The 22,120-nt window shown below is 40.3% G+C and overlaps 1 protein-coding gene across 2 annotated transcripts in view; it reads right to left on the reverse strand.

Annotated features, from left to right (window-relative positions):
- NEMP2 (nuclear envelope integral membrane protein 2) overlaps window positions 1–22,120 on the reverse strand; it is a 49,471-nt gene that overhangs the window by 6,355 nt on the left and 20,996 nt on the right. The window contains exons 3-9 of one of the 2 annotated variants that reach the window (XR_014326292.1): window positions 16,773–17,004; window positions 16,563–16,635; window positions 15,032–15,125; window positions 14,090–14,204; window positions 12,218–12,443; window positions 8,914–9,090; window positions 7,998–8,186 (exon numbers count right to left, since the gene is read on the reverse strand). Coding sequence is in view for 1 of the 2 variants with exons in the window: in XM_082841861.1 (XP_082697987.1) it covers window positions 8,045–8,186; window positions 8,914–9,090; window positions 12,218–12,443; window positions 14,090–14,204; window positions 15,032–15,125; window positions 16,563–16,635; window positions 16,773–17,004 (1,059 nt within the window). In the remaining variant the exon portion in view is untranslated. Of the gene's footprint in view, window positions 1–4,978; window positions 8,187–8,913; window positions 9,091–12,217; window positions 12,444–14,089; window positions 14,205–15,031; window positions 15,126–16,562; window positions 16,636–16,772; window positions 17,005–22,120 lie in introns of those variants that run through there. The other variant, XM_082841861.1, reaches the window with a different exon arrangement.

Raw genomic sequence — 22,120 nt, forward strand, 5'->3', positions numbered from 1 at the left:
GTTTAAGATAAGAGAGTAACTGGAAACTTGGTGATGTCCGGAATGGGGAAGAAATGAGCCAGTCCAGGTGAGCACCTTACTCTCACTCAACTCCCATCTGCTTCGGACGGCTAATACAGGACCACGTGCCCCACTGTGGCTCCAGGGAGGTCCCAGTTTTTAGATGGTAACCCAAGGACCTTACAGTGCTGGGGTTAGGATTGCCGGCTCTGGAGCCCCATTGTCTGGATTTGAGTCTTAGTTCTGCCAGTGAGAACTCACATTAAGTAACCTCTCTGGGTCTCACGGCCCTCCTCTGTAAAATTAAGATGATTACAGTATCTGCCTTACAGGTTCTTTTGATGGTTAAATGACATACCTGACACACAGTAAACACTCGATAAATGTTGCCATTATTTTTGTGTGACAAATAGCCCATGGCAAGGGGAGTGTTGTCTTATTTCCCATCCAGGCCCTAGCTCTTAGTACTTTGTTAACATTAATCTATAACCATATTGCATGCTCCCAAACTACAGTGCTATGTTAAACGTTTACCTATACCTAATAAGCTGTCTAGTAAGACATTCAGTTCCAACGTGCATTGTAAACATTAAGTGGTTGGAAATATGAATTAGTTAAGGGACAAAATTAATCAAAACATAAGTTGAAGAGAAGGGAAAAATGACAAGTAATGTTATATGGCAACAAATTGGACAACCCAGAAGAAATGGACAAATTTCTAGAAATATTCAGCCTGCCAAGACTGAGTCACAAAGAAACAAACAATTTGAACAGACCAATCACTAGAAGTGAAATAGAATCTGTAATGATAAAAACTCCCTGCAAATAAAAGTCCAGGACCAGACGGCTTCACTGGGGAATTCCACCAAGCATATAAAGAAGAATTTATACCTATCCTTCTCAAACTATTCCAAAAAAATTGAAGAGAAAGGAACACTCCCAAATTCATTCTACAAGGCCACCATTACCCTGACACCAAAACCAGACAAAGACACTACAAAAAAAGAAAATCAGAAGCCAATATCTCTGATGAATACAGATGCAAAAATCCTCAGCAGAATATTAGCAAACTTCAGTGGAACAGGATGGAAAGCCCAGAGATAAACCCACACACATATGGTCGGTCACCTTATCTTTGATAAAGGAGGCAAGAATATACAGTGAAGAAAAGACAGCCTCTTCAATAAGTGGTGCTGGGAAAACTGGACAGCTACATGGAAAAGAATGAAATTAGAACACTCCCTAACACCATACACAAAGATAAACTCAAAATGGATTAAAGACCTAAATGTAAGGGCAGACACTATCAAACTCCTAGAGGAAAAACATAGGTAGAACACTCTATGATATAAATCACAGCAAGATCCTTTGTGACCCACCTCCTAGAGAAATGGAAATAAAAACAAAAATAAACAAATGGGACCTAATGAAACTTCAAAGCTTTTGCACAGCAAAGGAAACCATAAACAAGACCAAAAGACAACCCTCAGAATGGGAGAAAATATTTGCAAACGAAGCAACTGACAAAGGATTAATCTCCAAAATTTACAAGCAGCTCATGCAGCTCAATATCAAAAAAACAAACAACCCAGTCCAAAACTGCACAGAAGACCTAAATAGACATTTCTCCAAAGAAGATGCACAGATTGCCAACAAACACATGAAAGAATGCTCAACATCATTAATCATTAAAGAAATGCAACTCAAAACTACAATGAGGTATCATCTCACACGGGTCAGAATGGCCATCATCAAAAAATCTACAAACAATACATGCTGGAGAGGGTGTGGAGAAAAGGAACCCTCTTGCACTGTTGGTGGGAATGTAAATTGATACAGCCACTACGGAGAACAGTATGGAGGTTCCTTAAAAAACTAAAAATAGATCATACAACCCAGCAATCCCACTACTGGGCAAATACCCTGAGAAAACCATAATTCAAAAAGAGTCATGTACCAAAATGTTCATTGCAGCTCTATTTACAATAGCCAGGACATGGAAGCAACCTAAGTGTCCATCGACAGATGAATGGATAAAGAAGATGTGGTACATATATACAGAGGAATATTACTCAGCCATAAAAAGGAACGAAACTGAGTTATTTGTAGTGAGGTGGATGGACCTAGAGACTGTCATACAGAGTGAAGTAAGTCAGAAAGAGAAAAACAAATACCATATGCTAACACATATATATGGAATCTAAAAAAAAAGAAAAAAAAATTGGTCACGAAGAACCGAGGGGCAAGACAGGAATAAAGATGCAGACCTACTAGAGAATGAACTTGAGGATACGGGGAGGGGGAAGGGTAAGCTATGACAAAGTGAGAGAGTGGCATGGACACATATACACTACCAAACGTAAAACAGATAGCTAGTGGGAAGCAGCCGCATAGCACAGGGAGATCAGCTCAGTTCTCCGTGACCACATAGAGTGGTGGGATAGGGAGATGCAAGAGGGAAGAGATATGGGGAAATATGTATATGTATAACTGATTCACTTTGTTATAAAGCAGAAACTAACACACCATTATAAAGCAATTATACTCCAATAAAGATGTTTAAAAAAAAGAATATTAGCAAACTGAATCCAACTGAATGCATTGAAAGGATCATATAGCATGATCAAGTTGAATTTATTCCTGGGTCACAAGGATGGTTCAACACACACAAATCAATCAACGTGATACATCACATTAACAAAGGAAAGACAAAAACCACATGATCATCTCAATACATGCACAAAACCCATTTGACAAAATTCAACATCCATTCATGATAAAACTCTCATCAGAACAACAAAATGGACACAACAGCAAGAACAAGCAGACACACCAATGTTCCATGCAAATCAAGGGATTATTGAATCTCACGGGGAGAAGGGAGAAAGAACTAAATGGTAGATTTTCACACTCAGGATTCAGTAAAGGATCTTCCGTTGCTGAGGGGGAAAAAACCCCCAAAAACCAAAACTCTCATCAAAGTGGATAGAGAAGGGAACATATCTCAACATAATAAAGGCCATTTACTACAAACCCACAGCCAACACAATACCCAATGGTGAAAAGCTGAAAGCTTCCTACTAAATTCAGGAAAAAGACAAGGATGTGTACTCTCATAGTATTGGAAGTCCCAGACACAGCAATCAGACAAGAAAAATAAAAGATATCCAAATTAGAAGAGAAGAGGTGAAACTGTAACATTTGCCCATGACATGATATTCTATACAGGGAACCCTAGAGTCTCCACCCCAAAACTATTAAAACTAATAAATGAATTCAGCAAGCTTGCAGGATACAAGATTAATATACACAAAATGCAAAATATTTCTACACACTAATAATGAAATATCAGAAAAAGAAAGGGAGAAAACAATCCCATTTAAAATCACATCAAAAAGAATAAAATATCTAGGAATAAACTTAACCAAGGAGGTGAAAGACCTATATGCTGAAAACTGTAAAATACTGATGAAGGAAAATGAAGATTCAAAGAAATGAAAAGATATCCCATGCTTTTAGATTGGAAGAATCATTATTATTAAAATGGCCATACTACCCAAAGCAATCTACTGACTTAATGCAATCCCTATCAAAACACCAGGACATTTTCCACAGAACTAGAACAAATAATCCAAAAATTTATATGGAACCACAAAAGACCCCAAATTGCCAAAGCAATCCTGAGAACTAAGAACAATGCTGGAGGTGTAACCCTCCCAGACTTCAGACTACATTACAAAGCTACAGTAATCAAAACAGCATGGTATTGGCACAAAAACAAACACGTAGATCAACAGAACAGAGTAAAGAACCCAGAAATAAACCCACACACCTATGGTCAATTAATCTGTGACAAAGGAGGCAAGAATATACAGTGGAGAAAAGACAGTCTCTCCAACAAATAGTGCTGGGAAAGCTGGACAGCCACATGCAAAACAATTATATTAGAACACTGCCACACACCATATACAAAAATAAACTCAAAATGGCTAAAACACCTAAATGTAAGACATGAAACCATAAAACTCCAAGAACACAGGTGAAACACTCTTTGTCATAAATCATAGTAATATTTTCTTGGATCAGTCTCCCAAGGCAAAAAAAATAAAAGCAAAAGTAAACTAACGTACCTGATCAAACTTAAAAGGTTTTGCACAGCAAAGAAACCATCAACAAAATGAAAAGACAACCTATGGGGGAAAAAAAAAATGGAATGGGAGAAAATATTTGCAAATGATGCGACCAACAAAGGGTTAATATCCAAAATATACAGAAAACAGCTGGCTCCCAGGTCAGATAAAAATACCTGTCTCACTGTGGGGGATCTTCAGAATTCCACATCTATTATGTTATCTATGCGTAGGATCCTTCTTTCCGTCGGATAAAAGAAAAAGGTGATTTAAATATTGTACTTCTCTAACTCTGGGGAATAATCACATACAGAATAATATAAGATCCTTTTTCTTTTCTTGATATCATTCTGGAGGTCTTAATTCTTCCACATGTTTTGATGTCAGCTATTCCAAATCTCTTAATATCTAAAATCTCATAAATTTCTAGATTTAAAAAGTCATAAATTCAAGTATTGTCCTAAATGTCAGATGGACACTCCCCTGTAATTCAGCTCTAAGTATTATTGGCAAACTATACAACTAATTGACAAAACATTTTTTGTGATATGTAAAATGTGTTTTAAAACCTTCAAAAAATAGGGACTTCCCTGGTGGTCCACTGGTTAAGAATCTGCCTTCCAACGCAGGGGACGTGGGTTCGATCCCTGGTCGCGGAACTAAGATCCCACAATACGGGGCAACTAAGCCTGCACGCCACAACTACTGAGCATGTGCGCCACAACTAGAGAGAAGCCGGCGCGCTGCAATGAAAGATCCCGCGTGCCACAAGTAAGACCCGACGTGGTCAAAAATAATAAATATTATTTAAAAACCTTTAAAAAATAACATTGAATATGACTGTTTAAGCATGGCGACCTACACTACATCTCACTCATATGTTTTGGGGTCAAAGAGTCCAACTTGCTAACAACAGTGAGCTTCTGTGAGGCACCTCGTGGGCACACTAACACAAAAAAGGTTCTGTTGTGCTCCACAACTGCACACCTAGGGTGGCATGAGGCACAGAACCAACTGTCAACAACCTGTGAAGGGCATAACCATTTTACTGAATGGTCATTTAAATTGTTTAAAGGCCTTTAAATAAATGAAGAAAAAGAGGAGAGAGGGAGTAGGGTGGTGGGGAGAGAGAGACAGACGGATAGACAGATAGGAGAAGGGAAGAAGGGAAGGAGAGAAAAAAGATCTCTTAGAGGAGCTGACAAACATACTGCTTGATGGGGACTAGACCTATGATCAGCACTATAACAAACCCCAATTCAAATAAGCACAACAGAAATACACCCAATGTATCGCAAGCAGTGCTTTTAATTATCTAGCTTCTCACAGTACTCACATAATAGAAACTGACAAATCCATGGTTTCCTCTAAAAGTAAAAATGAAAAACAATATCCCCAAAGCCTCTTGTTGCTCTTTTTCTCTTCCTTTAGCTATTTTTATTGCAATAAAGATCACAATAAAAACAGCTACACCTAGCTTGTTGGCTCACCAGGAGCTGCTTTCTTCTACTGTCGGCACCTGTTCACCCTGGCGCAGGTGAGGCCCAGTGGCTGTCTTGGCTGGGATGTCCCCTGGGAACTCCAGCAGACTGCACACGTTATACACACACACATTATGTAGGACACACACCATCTCTTGGTGAGCACAACCACAAACACATCTGATATGTTTATAATATAGCACCAATAATTAGAATTACAAAACAATAAAAATCAGATTAAACTGTAACAAAAACACTATTACAACTGTTTACACTTATAAAAGTCATGATCTTCATAAATCTGAATGGAAGATACTTTGATTTTTTATATCAAAGTCTATGTGAAAGCACAGATTAAATTTAGTGTATTTCACAAAAATAGCAAAGCTCCTGATATTAAAAGGTGTCTGGCAAAAATAGAGACCCGTAAAACACTGACACACTGCTTCAAAGAGGAAATATCATTTGGAAATCAATCTAAAGAATTCCAAACAGGCAGCCACACTCTTATTGAACAATTTAGAAAAACGCTATACTAAATTTGGTTCCAGAAAGCAGTGCCCAAATGATCTGTGTGTCCCTCCTCCATAACCCTTCTAGAAAAGGGAGATTCCTCATTCTTTATGCTGCTACTCTTTATGGCCTCACCACAGCAAAAGAGCCTGCGTTTGATTCTTAAAGAGAAGTTAGCAACATCTTAACCCTTGGATTGTTTTGCCATGTTCAGATCTTTTCCCAGACCTATGTTTTGGCCTCTTTTCCTCAGGGTCAAAGCTCATGGTTAGTCCCTCATTTCACTCTGGAGTCTAAAATCATGAAGCACAAGAAGAAAAATGATTTGTTCTCTATAAGAAAGATCACAAATCTGTTTTGTAGGAAATTGTTATAAACACGTATAACTAAACAATTTTTTAAAATAGGCCAGTTGAGGGGCTTCCCTGGTGGTGCAGTGGTTAAGAATCCGCCTGCCAATGTAGGGGACACGAGTTCGAGCCCTGATCCGGGAAGATCCCACATGCCACGGAGCAACTAAGCCCGTGCGCCACAACTACTGAGCCTGTGCTCTAGAACCCGTGAGCCACAACTACTGAGCCTGCGTGCCACAACTACTGAAGCCCGCGAGCCTAGATCCCGTGCTCTGCAACAAGAGAAGCCACTGCAATGAGAAGCCCATGCACTGCAACGAAGAGTAGCCCTTGCTCGCCGCAACTAGAGAAAGCCCACGTGTAGCAATGAAAGACCCAATGCAGCCAAAAAAAAAAACCAAACCAGAATTGTTGTAGAAATTCAGGTGTGAACACTATTGAGACCTGAATTTAGGGAGTAAAAATAAAATAAAATAAAATAAAATAGGCCAGTCGACTTGAGGTTAAATGCCTTCAATTTCAACATACAAAAAAATGTAAAAAGTAATTCTAAATTCCAATCTTTATATATGTCTATAAAAGTCTTATCAAAACTTTAAAATATAACCATAGGAAATGTTTCTCTTTATCACAATTATCAAACAGTTAGTTGGCTATTATTAAAAAATAAAAAATAAGTCATGAATATTGTGAGACCCAAGGCTATGGAGAGATGGCCCCTCACACCAATACTGTGAGACCCAAGGCTGTGGCGAGATGGCGCCTCATTTCTAAAGGTCTCTTCTTCTACCTGAGTCATTGGAAACAGCAGGGATGGAGTTTTAGTCGCAGGGCTGCCTCTAAAAAGCCCTGTGGTCTTGGACAAGTTATTTAACCTTCTGAAACCTCCATTCCTCCACCATCAGCATTTTCCAAACATGTGTTCCAAGAAATATTAATCTCATGAAAAAGGGTTCTGTTGTCAAATTAAGCCGGAGAATGCTGCACACAATTTCTCCTCTTTAGGAAGTTCACAGTGTGCATTAGCATTATTAAAGGCTCTGAGAAGTCCTGCAGTACGTTTAATCATGCATCCATCTTAGTTGACCTCAGGATTCCTTTACCTACTAACACTTATTAGCATCCTGTGGACTACACTTTGGAAAATACTGGTCCAGTGTATCTCAAGTCTCTTCCAGCACTTACATTGATAACATGCAGGAAGAGCAATGCAGAGTCTTTTGACACAGGTTCTGGGGATTAAGAGAGGATTTACTGCCCTGCGGTTGACAAGGCACCTATTCAAATTAACTGGCCCCTTGAAGATCAACATGATCCCTTTGTTCCTAATGAGAGTCTTCATTCAAGGACAGTGGTAATGACTGTCACAGAATCTTGGTGGCCACCTACAGTACAATACACAGAACTGTCCAAGAAGGATCAGTTATCTTCAATACAGTTTAGTTTTCCTTTCCAGCATGATTTGATTTTTCTCCATAGTGAATGCTTTTGCCACTGTTCCCCGGTACAGTTCTGCCCACCTTTAATAGGATCCCTGCCCTTCCCCACTTCCTTGTCCAGAATGAAGTCAGTGTGCAGGCAGACTGTCAGGAGTCCTCAGGTTAAAGAGCTGCTCTTCCAAGAAGGCACCCGCAAGGCCATATTGTTCTTCATGCAGCCTAATTTCTTCAGGCGACAAGTGGCTTCCTCCAAGAACAAAGTCTGCAAACCTAGTATTTGTTTTAAATAAAGTTAATGTTATCACAGAGAGGTTTATTGGGAAGATAACATGTTCCCTGGCTACTTATCCCCTTTAATTAAATTTGACTTTGCATCAATAGAAGATGGCATTTGCACAGTGGGTGTAAAAACAGGAATGGCTTATGTGATCCTTCTCTAGACGTTCAGGGAAAGGATCGAGAAGTAGGCAGACTTAGGAGCACTGAACGCTGCCAAATATACCCACTCCTGCTTTCTAATTCCTTCTTTCTCTCTTTCTTATTAAACGTACTATTTATTCGTTATTTTAGTGTCACGACTTTCCCCCTTCAATCTTTAATTTGAGGGCACTGTCGTTTGGATAAAGCTAGGAAGAAGGGAAAGCAGTAGGGAAAAGATGCTGGGGCAGAGATGTCTTTCTTGGTGATCTTTACAAATGACTTTTCGTCCCCTGAAGGAAGAGAAGCAGGTGACACATCCCATTCCGTCTCCCTTCTCCTATGAGTTATCTTTATGGCCTTCCCTATGAAACACATCTGATCAACATTTATTCTGACACTGGCACGTCCACAGGGCGAGGCAGAGCACTGAAGCAAAAGCGACTCTGACAGCTTCCATGTCATTTGCTATCCAGGAAAGTTGTCTGTTTCTAGCCTGAAGTATCTGATCCAAACTATCCTGTTATTTTCATGGTAACTCCAACCCAAGCTATGTTGCGGGCAGTGGAGCGGGGCTTACGTTTTAGGCGCCCGGAGCCTGGACACGGCCAGCCAGGATGGGAAGCCGGGGCTGCGGCAGGCCTGGCGCAGGTCCTCCAGGGCGCGGGTTGTCGCAGCATCGGCTTGTTCCCTGTACTCGTCTTCAGTAAGAAACTTAACCACCGGCTTTTCTGATGTAAACCATTTCTTCATTTTCCTAAAACAGGCGGCATTTGGTTGCTAGATTCCTGGCCATATTTGGTTGCTCAGTTCAACCCTTAAGATTTATAAAAATACATTTCTTCAACAGTGACGGTAATAATTCTTAACTTCCTCTATATCATACTATACTTTATTATTGTTATCACGACGGAGGTTTACAGAACGTGTAGTTTGGGCCTATCAGTACATTTCCCCTCTTCCTGGACCATCTGAAATAATGTCCTACAGCGTTTGAGGATCGATTTCTGATAGAGATGTTGATTGCATTTTTCTTCCTCAGTGATTTCAAATCAGGCAGTTAAAAGTCTGGCTTCTTTATGCCTGCCCTGCTGATTTTCTTAGCAGCGAGCCTCTGAGATGTCCTTTTATGGAGACCTAGCAGAATCACTTGCCACTTAGTCTGAACAGAGAAGCCAGCAAGATTTGTGGAATATCGCCTCCACCTAGTGGTGGGGATTCTGACTCACCTTAGAGGAAGTAAACACTGTACAAGGGTCGTGTATACACAGTCATTTATAATAATTCTTCCTCTGCTACATGCTGAGGGGCTCACGATTGGAATTCTTTTCCAACCAAAAAAGTCCTAAAGTGAAGAATCTTATAAAAATGGTAATGATGAAAAGGTTTTAACATATATGTTATACTTACCAATGAGTTAAAAAAAATGTTTTTAGGTGGTTTAAAATTTAATTTAACCAGAGATTCCCAAATATAAATGAGCATCAGAATCACCAGGAGGTGTTTTAAACATACATTTTCTTGAGGTTTGGGACCTGAAAAATCTTTAAATTTTTATTGATTATCTGGTGGTTGATGAGCTCAATTAGGGAAACACTGACATGATTTCCTTCTCCTTTTCTGAATACCTAGACTGTCTCCCTAGAGGAAAACTCCTGGGCTCTGAGGAGAAGCCTGGGACACAGTCCTAGCTTTGAGGTTTACCCACCGTGTGAACTGGGGCAATTCCTTCACAGTTCTGAGCCTCACCTTGCTCACATGGAAAAAAATGAAAGCAACAAGGAGGTCACTGTACAGATGAAATACATTATTTTGTGTCAAGTGCGTAGCACAGTGAGTGGTCTATAATAAGTGTTCAACAAAGATAATCAGAAGAACAGCTACCATATATTATTAAAATATATTCAAACAGCTCTTTGCAAACTAGAAAGTACTATACAAATCAAAGTCTTTCCTCTGGTTTATTATTTAACCTATAAGTTCCTGTTTTATCCCCTAATGTTGCACATAATTGCTCGCTAGCAAGATGAAAAGCTGAGGAAGTTACAGTATTTTGATCATTACATTTGTGTTAACAGAACACACAGCAAATGCACTAAAGGATCACCATGACAGAACATGCTTTGCTCTTGGCAGGGCAGTGGATGTTTAAAGGGAAAGTGGAAGGAATTCTCTCTTGGCCTCCTTGGGCCACAAGCCTGGCAAAGGACCAGCGGTCTGAAGGATGTATAGTGGCCACTGTCCTCCTGACAGAGGGACCTCTGAGACCCCCAGTCACTGTCTACCTCTGAGACAGGGCAGGGGGAAGCAGTCAGCATCAGTCCCCCGACCCTGCTGCCTTTCAGTCTCCCCAGCATCCTCTGCAGAGGGGCCCTGCCCTGTCGCTGGTGCATTTTAACCCTGTGACGTCACCTCACATGCAGTCATCAGATCCAGAAACTACCAGTTACCACAGAGTCTCCTTCCTCACAGCCAAGTTTACCTTGTAAATATTTATTAACTCCCTCTTCCTGCCTTGATCTCACTGCCCTACTCCAGGCCCTCATCGCCGCTTGCGTGGATTGCTGTGATGCCTGACGACTGGTCTCCTGCCCCAGAACCTCCCCTTAACCTCCACTCTCTGTGCCAGAAGACAGATGGGCCCATCCTACTGCCCGAGGCATGTTCATGGTCTCTGCTTTGATTTTTGCTTGTTGAATGTATTTTTATTTTCAGATTAGTTGCCAACATTTAAACATTGTCTGAATTTACATTCTAATCCACGTTCCCAGCTTCTCTAGAAAACCAGAAGAGCTGGCAAGGCAAGGCCCATATTCCCACATGGCAACAGTCAGCTCAGGCTGAATGGCAACTGACCCCCTTTCAAGGAGGCAATGTTGTAGAATTTCACACAGTCCTCACCACTGCCTTCCCTCTGCTTGGACTCATTCCTTCACTACCTTCTGGGCCCCAGGCATTTGATTTCTAACCCTGTCGAGGCAGTAGTCAGAGAGCACTGACAAAGATACGTAACAGTCAGCTGCCTCCGTCACGTTACAGGATCAGATCAGATTCTTCAGCAGGGCCTGTGATGCCTCCATGACCTGGCCGACACCCACCTCGCTCACTGGCCCTGTGATGGTACCAAACTGGGCTTTCTCCCCGTCAGGAAGGCCCTTCCTACATTTATTCATCTGGCTGTTTTGATTCATTAAAATTCAGCCCAGTGACCTCCTCCAGGAACTTTCCTGAACTTTTTCTACACACCACAGTTCCTGTGCAGGCCTACTTTAACACTTCAGAGCTATAGAAACATATGCCTACGTGTCAACAAGTGCACCTCAAGGGTAGGGACCATCTCCTTCACCTGTGCACCTGACACAAAAACAGGTGCTCAGACTCCATGACTGAGGACATCATAAAGCCGGACAGCAGAAGTTGTCTCATCTTTCTTTCTGTACTTTCCAAAGGCTTAACCGAATTATATAAATCATAACTTTCAATCATTTGTGATTCATTTCTGTTCCCTAACTCTTATCTCATATGCACAATTACCTCTAAAGCAGTCCTGGGCCCTAAAAAAAGGAAACGTAGAATGAAAGTAGAAATTATAGGCGACTCCGAGCCCAAGTAATTTTGCCACTGATTTTAGTGACTTCTTGGTGCGCTGTCGTTACCTAGTAATTGGTGGTGCACCTCTGAAAGATGAACGACGACTAGCAATGGGGATGGAATCAGATGCTTATTACGTTCTCTAACTGTCCCCCTCTCAGAGGGAAATATCCAGATGAAGTGGAGTTAATTGTGAGATTAACTATGATGTGTCCAAAAAATTCCCCCCCAAAATAAATAAAACCAGAGCTCAAAATGTCAAATTTATGATGGAAAAAAAAAAAAATACGCACCATCTCACGTAAGCGAGTGCTCTCAGTGGGTAGTGCAGGATCTTGGACGACAGGGTGAGGAGCATCACTGCATAGGCGAACTGAGGAATGGCCACGCCAGCATAGACCAGGAGCAGGGAGAGGAGCTGCAGCGCCCACGCCAAGAGGGTCACGCTCCTCTCCTCCACGAGGGGCCCGTGCTTGTAACAAACAGTAAAGCTGAGACACCCAACTATCAAGACGTAGCCTGTAAAAGCAGAAGAATGTAAAACAACATAACACTGAACTGAAAAGTTATGGGGAAAAAACCAGCAGAGCCATGGCTCAGAGCTAAGAACATATCAGAAAACCTTCATTTTTGTTTTCTTTTTCCAATGAAGTTGAAAAATGCATTTAGGGCTAGTTATTCCTTCCATGTGAGATATTAGGCTGACTTTTGTAATAATTAAGGATGTATAATAATAAATTATTATAATATTAATATGTAAGTATCCCTATTTTCTGGTCCAGAGTCCTAGAGGGCAAATGTTATCACAGTTGCTTTGGTCAGGAATAAGCCTCAGTGTATGTCACAGTCTGCTACAAAAGCTATTCCTAATTTTTATTTTCTAGTCACTAAATGAAAATATAATTTTACAGTGCAGGGATGGGGCTGTCACCCTCGTAATCCAGTGCTCAGTTTCTGTATTACCAAAAGAGGGACAGTGAGATATTCTGTGGTGTCTCCTGTTGTGATCCAATGTCACGTGCACATTGCCTCTTACGTATTTCGCCAAGTGTTTCATTTGTATGTACGCAAGCCTCAAGATCTAATTTCCAGCTTATAAAAAATACAGGGGAGAGAGAAACAAATTAAATTATACTACAAAGGAATAATCAGAGAAATCCAGAAAGTGGGACATTCTATAGGACAACTTGGTCTCTTCAGCATATCATTGTGATGGGAAAAAAAACACCCCAAAACCTGTTATGGATTAAAAGAGACTTACAGGACAAAATAGATGCAAAATGTGATTCTGGACTATATCCTACCTTATACAAAACAAGCATCAAGGATGTTTAGGAAATTTGAACATGGCCTAGATAATAGATGATTTTATGTAATTATTCATTTTTTTAGATTTAATAGTTATTTAACTATAGAGGAAAATGCTCTTGCCTTGTAGAGATGCTTAGTGACGTATTTAAGGAAACACACCATAATAGCAATAATTAAGTTTGAAAATACTTTAGCGTAAAAAGAAAAATGGGCTAAAAACATAAAACCTTCAAGTGAAACAAAGAATTGATTGCTTTTGTTCTGGGTGGGTGGACTTATGGGAGAAATTTGGCACTAAGAGGTTAGGAGTAAATTGATTCTCCCATTCTCTATAATTTCCCAAATAAAACACTTTAAAAAGTTGGGTTTTTCTTTTTTGTTTGTTTTTTTAAATAACATCAAACAAGAAGAACAAGTGTCTCTGTTTCTGAAAAGTCAAGTTTTCATTAGTCATTTACATTTAGGATTTCTCACCATTCATACTGAATAAATTAAGAAAAAGAAATGAAAGAGCCACATTCTAGAGAAGTGTTTTCATTACAATTTAGATGTGGTTAGAGCTTAACCGCAACTCAAAAGCACATGCAGTCCAAAAGGGCAAATGCTTTTTTGCTCTTTTGATCATTAGTATAGAAAACTAAGAAGGATGTCATACAGAAATAGTCTAAAATGGGAACTAGTGAACTGAAATCACCAAGCATGGGAATAAAATAAAATATTATTTTTAACAGTTCTTCTCCTTAGTTCAAAATGAAAATTTGGATTCTGGAGAGAAACATATGTCAAAAGAAGGCCCCTGGCTGTACTTCTCAGCTTTACCAATAATAGACCACATTATTTAAAGTTTTACCTACCTAATATATATATTCTGTTTTCACACCACAGCCACTTCAGCTCTTCCATCAGTTGCCACACAATATAAACTGAAGCAAACCAACAACCAACCATTAGAGCCCAAAACGTGCTATACTGTGTGTGGAAGAAAATAAATGACACAGTTTTTGGTTCATTCACTCTCATAAAAATAGAAATAAACAAATAAACCCTTTGTATTCAAAACTTCTATATCAAACTGCACTGAAGTCAACTCAAGATACTCTTCTTGTGTCTTGTTAAAGGTCTGATCCACGCACCACCAGCTTCGATGTCACCTGGGAGCTTGCTGGGATGCAGACTCTCAGGCCCACTGAGACCCCTGAATCAGAGTCTGCATTTCAACAGGACCCCCGGGTGACTTGCATGTACATTACAGTTGCAGAAGCACTGTTCTAAAGAATAAATTTATCTCAAAATAATGCTGGTGTTGCAAGCTTTCATCAAAGTAACTACAACATGAGCATCATGAACTAATATATATGTATCCTCAACTAAATGCGGGGCATTCTTTTATTGAAGGTGTTTTGGGGGAACTAATAATGATGAAGAAATCCCCAGATGTAGCAATGTTGTTATTCAAGGCCCCAATGGTTCAGCATCATGACATTCCTCAGCTGAGCCAAGAGAAATCTGCACTCAGCATAGAATAAGCCCCCATCACTCATAAGAAAAACGTATTATCTAGAAAATAAAAGGGTCTCAAAAAAGTATCGCCAAAACTTAATACTTAAGCCTACACATAGTAATAAATAAAAATGGAATCTCTTGGAAAAGATACAATTTAAGCCAGTTTATACAATGTAGAAATACGGTTTGAATTAGGAACTTTCATAATAAACGTGAATTAATTTTAATCAATTTTTCATGTTTATGAGATCATGATTTCCATTTTTGTATTCATTTGTACATGGTATACCTACCTTAGGAATGAACTTTTTCACCAGCAACAGGACAAAGACTAATGTCATTAGAATACCTAGCACAGTCCCCGAAGAGTAAAAGAAAACAGGGCTCCTGTCAAGACAAGCAGATAAAAGCCATTTAAATGCCAAGTCGCTCTTTCAGTATTAGAAACATGTTTAACTTGACAATAGTCATAAAGATTATTAAGAAGAAAAACTCAGATGGCAGCTTTAATTACATCCTATACTCTTAAAAAATGAAATCTCTACTTGAAATTTATGGTAGCTTGCCACTAACTCGAAACAGAATGTCTGAGTTATCTTCTATGTTTAGAATCTGGTCCAATAATAATTATTGGAGCACCTATCACATAGCAGGCACTTGTCTGAGAGCTTAACATGCTCTCACAACAGTCCTGTGAAAATTTTACATGGGAGGAAACTGAGGCGCCAAGAAATTAAAGGCTTTCCCAAGTCAGTACCTGCCAGTTGGAGGATTCAGGCCTGCAGCCCATCTCCTCTGAGTCCAAGCTTTACTCTTCAGGCTATGTAAGCAACATCCAATTTATTAAGACCATGGAGGACATGAAACACACTCTCTTAAGCCATAAGGAAAAACTTGAAAATAAATAATGTCCAGAATAGCAAGTTAAGAAGTAAAATATTATTGGAAAGATATTCCTTTTTCATGAGAGAAGTTATAAGAAAAAAAGTATCAGGATAATATGTTAAATTCAACCTTCTGTATCAGAGCCACAAATCTAGGAGGTGGTGCAAATGTAAGAGAGAGGAAGGCACCCAGCATCAGAAAACCTGAGTATAAATTTCAGCCCTGGCAAGACTACTCATGTAATGACGGATGTCTGTTTTCTCATTTATAAATTGAGAACAATAATCCAGAGCTCACATAGTTGTTAAGAGAATCAAATCAATTAAAATAATGTATAGGGGCTTCCCTGGTGGTACAGTGGTTAAGAATCCGCCTGCCAATGCAGGGCACACAGGTTTGAGCCCTGGTCTGGGAAGATCCCACATGCCACGGAGCAACTAAGCCCGTGCACCACAACTACTGAGCCTGCGCTCTAGAGCCCGTGAGCCATAACTACCGAAGCCTGTGTGTCTCAACTACTGAAGCCTGCACGCCTGGAGCCTGTGCTCCGCAACAAGAGAAGCCACCGCAATAAGAAGCCCTAGCACCACAACGAAGAGTAGCCCCCCTCGCTGCAACTAGAGAAAGCCCGTGCGCAGCAACAAAAGACCCAACACAGCCAAAAAATAAATTAATTAAAATAAAATAAATCTATTTAAAAAATGTATATTGATACATAATACAAAGTAATGCATGTGAAAGTACTCTGTAAGCAGTACATATCATACTATACAAACAAATGTTACTGGTTTTAAAACCTTTCAAACACTGTCTTCAGACCAATTGTTTGCAAAATCTAAAGCAAGACCTAAAAACTAGTGTGGAACTATTCAGCACAGGGTTAAAAATGTCCTACTCTTTTTGATTCACAAATTTAAGAAAGTAAAAATGAATACTTACTGACTCAAGGTCTTTGCATAAAAGAAGAGGAAAATGCCCGCCACAAACACAAGGAAGAGTTTGAAATCCACAACTGGAGCAAAAAAGACACAGACACACAACAAACAAAGATTCTGTGTCAATGTAGTGTAGTGAAAAAAAGTCAATTTACTGAAATGTCACTCCAGAAAAACTGATTCCAGAAATCAAGTATAATAAAAAGAGACTTACTGTTTCGATTCACTCTTACGGTATAGATAAATATCTTCCTGGCAGGCTTCACAGAGAAGCACACAGTCTCCCGATATGGATTGATGGTTATGGTTATATCATTAGACTCCTTTGGTGTCCAAAGGTTATGAATCACACATTTGATAATAGACAGAATGGTTTCTGGATACTGGCAATTATATCTTTCTGTGATATATACAATACTGAGCAGGCCTGAACTGGTAATTTTCACCTACAAAACAAACAAACAAATTCACAAACACAGAAGTTAAAACTTCTTATAAGCTTCTTAAAATCATGAGAAAAGGAGTAAAGAGAGCCCAAGACTGGTTGAGTAAAGAACACTCAGAGGTACTTGGCAACATTCTGATCCCAGGGACAGATCCAGAGACCTGTGTTTAGTCAACACACACTGGAGCACAGACACTTTTTAAAGTGGATGCTTCTTCCCGAGTTGTAGATGATGGAATTCCCTCTTCCAGCAGGTTATTGTGGCCAAGAGACATGTGAAAATGGATGAGATAGAAAATAACAGGTAGCAAACTATTTGGTTATAAACCTAATGAGAATAGGGTTTATATATCTACCACTTCTACCGTGACTGAGAAAAAAGCATTTCTATCTTACAGATCAGCTGAGCATATGTGACTCAGGCTTCTCTCACCATGCCCGCTGAAGAAGGATCAGAACCCAACCCCAGGTCCTACTCAAGTCTCAGAGCAAAGAACCACCTACAATACTAAGCAGACGATGACAGCCCAGGGATCATTAAAGGACAACTCTGCTGCTGCCTTTGTCCCTCTCTATTTCTCTTCTTTGTCCAAGGATACGGCAAGCCTGAAAAGGGAGAAGAGAGCACCAGCTCTGAATCTCAGGCCTCAGGTGAAATCACCCAGTATCTGTCTACCAACGCCCCGATTCTCTTGGATTTTAGCTCCTGGCTCTCTGCTGCTCTCTCTCCAATACTACTTCCTGTCATGTCTCCGGGATTAAATATACACAAGATACACACAAAACTCCTTCCAATATCCTGTCCTCTTGGTTCCTTGAACTCCTCCCCTCTTATGCTCCACTCACCTCAGCTAATCATGCCTGCGGCCACACCCCAATCTTGTCAGTCCCACACTGCAGCCCCCAATACAGGCTGCATGAAATGCACCCCACTAGCTGACCACCACCTCCTACCTTTCCAGCGTGCCTCCCTTAACACCCCGACCCCAGCAAGCATTAACCCCAGCAGGGAGTAAGCACCTTTCCTCTGCTCCTCACCCTTGATGTCCTCGGCCCCTTCTTTTCCAGCTAAGTTCCATGATCAATCATTATAAAGCATTCCCTTATATGTACCCTTAACTTGTTTGTACCCCTCGTGCTTTGTCACACTCACTTGCAAAATCCAACCCTCCACCTATTCCGCTTTTGCATCTGCACCACCGATCATACTGGAGAAACTCGTAGTGCTCTCACTTCAAACCCTTGACTGTGAACCTGAAGGCTGTCGGCAATCATACCACACACTCCTATCCAATGGCTCTTCCACTCTCTTCAACGATGACCTCACGGCTTCTCCTTCCTCAATACCCCAATGACTTCTCCCTGCCTCACTTCTGGCTGGTGATCCTTCCTACTTCACTGAGAACGGAAGAAATCGGAAGAGAACCGGGAGGGCTCTTATCCCCATATCCCCCCACCTGTCAGCATCTGCAGGCACATGCTCTGCTTCTGGCCTGTGCATTTCCAGAGGAAATTTCTGCCACGGAGATTTACATGCTCCATTCTAAAGGCAAGCCCCCAACCTGTGCACTGGATCCGACCCGCCTTGGCTACTCAAGGACATCCCACCAGTACTTCTTCCCACTCTACTAGACCATTCCTATCAGCTTACAAACATGCTGGCATCTTTCCCACTTAAAGAAAAACACAAAAAACCCTTTTATTGACTCCATTTTCCCCTTCAGCTATCACCCCCTTTCCTCGCTTCCCACTACAATAAAATTCTTTTTAAAAGTTGCCCATACCTGCAGCCTCCGGTTCCTCTCCCCCATTTCTCTCTTTAGCCACTTCAGTCAGGCTTTCATTTCCAACAGGCTGCCCCTGACAAGGTCATCAGTGGCATGGTGTCGCTAAACCGAATGGTCAACTCATTCCCAGTCATTCTATCTGATCCATCAACAGAGTCTGGCGCTGCTGATCACTCCCTCCTCCCTGTCGCACTTCCTGGGGCTCCCTGGGCACTTCCTTCACTTGTTGCCCTTTCTCTCTCTCCTCTGCTGGCCCCTTCCTCCTCCCAGACCTCTTAATATCTGACTGACCCAGGCTCAGTCGCTGGTCCTCTCCTCTTCTCCGTCTAAACTCACTCCTTCATCCCATGGCTTTAAGCACCATCTATAAATACGCATCACCACTTACTTTTGTAAAAAGAAACACAGGAAAGATATACCAGAAACTAACAAGATTGATTACCTACATGGGTTGGGTGGGAAGGGATGAGGGGGAGTGACGCTTCTCTGAGAACACCTTTGTGTAATTTTGACTTTTGAGCCATATTAATATTGTACATACTAAAAAATAATAATAAAATCAACCAGGATGAGGAAAAACTCTGAAATGGAAACAAATAAAAACAAGTGTATTTCAAATGAATAATATAACCATATTGAAGGGGGATGGGTAGGAATGAATTAACCCAAGTAACTTTTTTTTTTTTTTTAACATCTTTATTGGGGTATAATTGCTTTACAATGGTGTGTTAGTTTCTGCTTTATAACAAAGTGAATCAGTCATACATAAACATATGTTCCCATATGTCTTCCCTGTTGCGTCTCCCTCCCTCCCACCCTCCCTGTCCCACCCCTCCAGGCTGTCACAAAGCACCGAGCCAATATCCCTGTGCCATGCGGCTGCTTCCCACTAGCTATCTACCTTACTACGTTTGTTAGTGTGTATATGCCCATGACTCTCTCTCGCCCTGTCACAGCTCACCCTTACCCCTCCCCATAACCTCAAGTCCGTTCTCTAGGAGGTCTGCGTCTTTATTCCTGCTTTACCCCTAGGTTCTTCATGACATTTTTTTTCTTAAATTCCATATATATGTGTTAGCATACGGTATTTGTCTTTTTCTTTCTGACTTACTTCACTCTGTATGACAGACTCTAGGTCTATCCACCTCATTACAAATAGCTCAATTTCGTTTCTTTTTATGGCTGAGTAATATTCCATTGTATATATGTGCCACATCTTCTTTATCCATTCATCCGATGACGGGCACTTAGGTTGTTTCCATCTCCGGGCTATTGTAAATAGAGCTGCAATGAACATTTTGGTACATGACTCTTTTTGAATTTTGGTTTTCTCAGGGTATATGCCCAGTAGTGGGATTGCTGGGTCATATGGTAGTTCTATTTGTAGTTTTTTAAGGAACCTCCGTACTGTTCTCCATAGTGGCTGAACCAATTCACATTCCCACCAGCAGTGCAAGAGTGTTCCCTTTTCTCCACACCCTCTCCAGCATTTATTGTTTCTAGATTTTTTGATGATGGCCATTCTGACTGGTGTGAGATGATATCTCATTGTAGTTTTGATTTGCATTTCTCTAATGATTAATGATGTTGAGCATTCTTTCATGTGTTTGTTGGCAGTCTGTATATCTTCTTTGGAGAAATGTCTATTTAGGTCTTCTGCCCATTTTTGGATTGGGTTGTTTGTTTTCTTGTTATTGAGCTGCATGAGCTGCTTGTAAATTTTGGAGATTAATCCTTTGTCAGTTGCTTCATTTGCAAATATTTTCTCCCATTCTGAGGGTTGTCTTTTGGTCCTGTTTATGGTTTCCTTTGCTGTGCAAAAGCTTTGAAGTTTCATTAGGTCCCATTTGTTTATTTTTGTTTTTATTTCCATTTCTCTAGGAGGTAGGTCAGAAAGGATCTTGCTGTGATTTATGTCATAGAGTATTCTGCCTATGTTTTCCTCTAAGAGTTTGATAGTTTCTGGCCTTACATTTAGGTCTTTAATCCATTTTGAGCTTATTTTTGTGTATGGTGTTAGGGAGTGATCTAATCTCATACTTTTACATGTACCTGTCCAGTTTTCCCAGCACCACTTATTGAAGAGGCTGTCCTTTCTCCATTGTACATTACTGCCACCTTTATCAAAGATAAGGTGTCCATATGTGCATGGGTTTATCTCTGGGCTTTCTATCCTGTTCCATTGATCTATCTTTCTGTTTTTGTGCCAGTACCATACCGTCTTGATAACTGTAGCTTTGTAGTATAGTCTGAAGTCAGGGAGCCTGATTCCTCCAGTTCCTTCTTTCGTTCTCAAGATTGCTTTGGCTATTCGGGGTCTTTTGTGTTTCCATACAAATTGTGAAATTTTTTTTTCTAGTTCTGTGAAAAATGCCAGTGGTAGTTTGATAGGGATTGCATTGAATCTATAGATTGCTTTGGGTAGTAGAGTCATTTTCACAATGTTGATTCTTCCAATCCAAGAACATGGTATATCTCTCCATCTATTTGTATCATCTTTAATTTCTTTCATCAGTGTCTTATAATTTTCTGCATACAGGTCTTGTGTCTCCTTAGGTAGGTTTATTCCTAGATATTTTATTCTTTTTGTTGCAATGGTAAATGGGAGTGTTTTCTTGATTTCACTTTCAGATTTTTCATCATTAGTATATAGGAATGCCAGAGATTTCTGTGCATTAATTTTGTATCCTGCCACTTTACCAAATTCATTGATTAGCTCTAGTAGTTTTCTGGTAGCATCTTTAGGGTTCTCTATGTATAGGATCATGTCATCTGCAAACAGTGACAGCTTTACTTCTTCTTTTCCGATTTGGATTCCTTTTATTTCCTTTTCTTCTCTGATTGCTGTGGCTAAAACTTCCAAAACAATGTTGAATAATAGTGGTGAGAGTGGGCAACCTTGTCTTGTTCCTGATCTTAGTGGAAATGCTTTCAGTTTTTCACCATTGAGGATGATGTTTGCTGTGGGCTTGTCATATATGGCCTTTATTATGTTGAGGAAAGTTCCCTCTATGCCTACTTTCTGCAGGGTTTTTATCATAAATGGGTGTTGAATTTTGTCAAAAGCTTTCTCTGCATCTATTGAGATGATCATATGGTTTTTCTCCTTCAATTTGTTAATATGGTTTATCACATTGATAGATTTGCGTATATTGAAGAATCCTTGCATTCCTGGAATAAACCCCACTTGATCATGGTGTATGATCCTTTTAATGTGCTGTTGGATTCTGTTTGCTAGTATTTTGTTGAGGATTTTTGCATCTATGTTCATCAGTGATATTGGCCTGTAGTTTTCTTTCTTTGTGACATCCTTGTCTGGTTTTGGTATCA

Source organism: Leucopleurus acutus, assembly GCF_964270905.1.
Source record: "Leucopleurus acutus genome assembly, chromosome: 6".
NCBI lineage: Eukaryota > Metazoa > Chordata > Mammalia > Artiodactyla > Delphinidae > Leucopleurus > Leucopleurus acutus.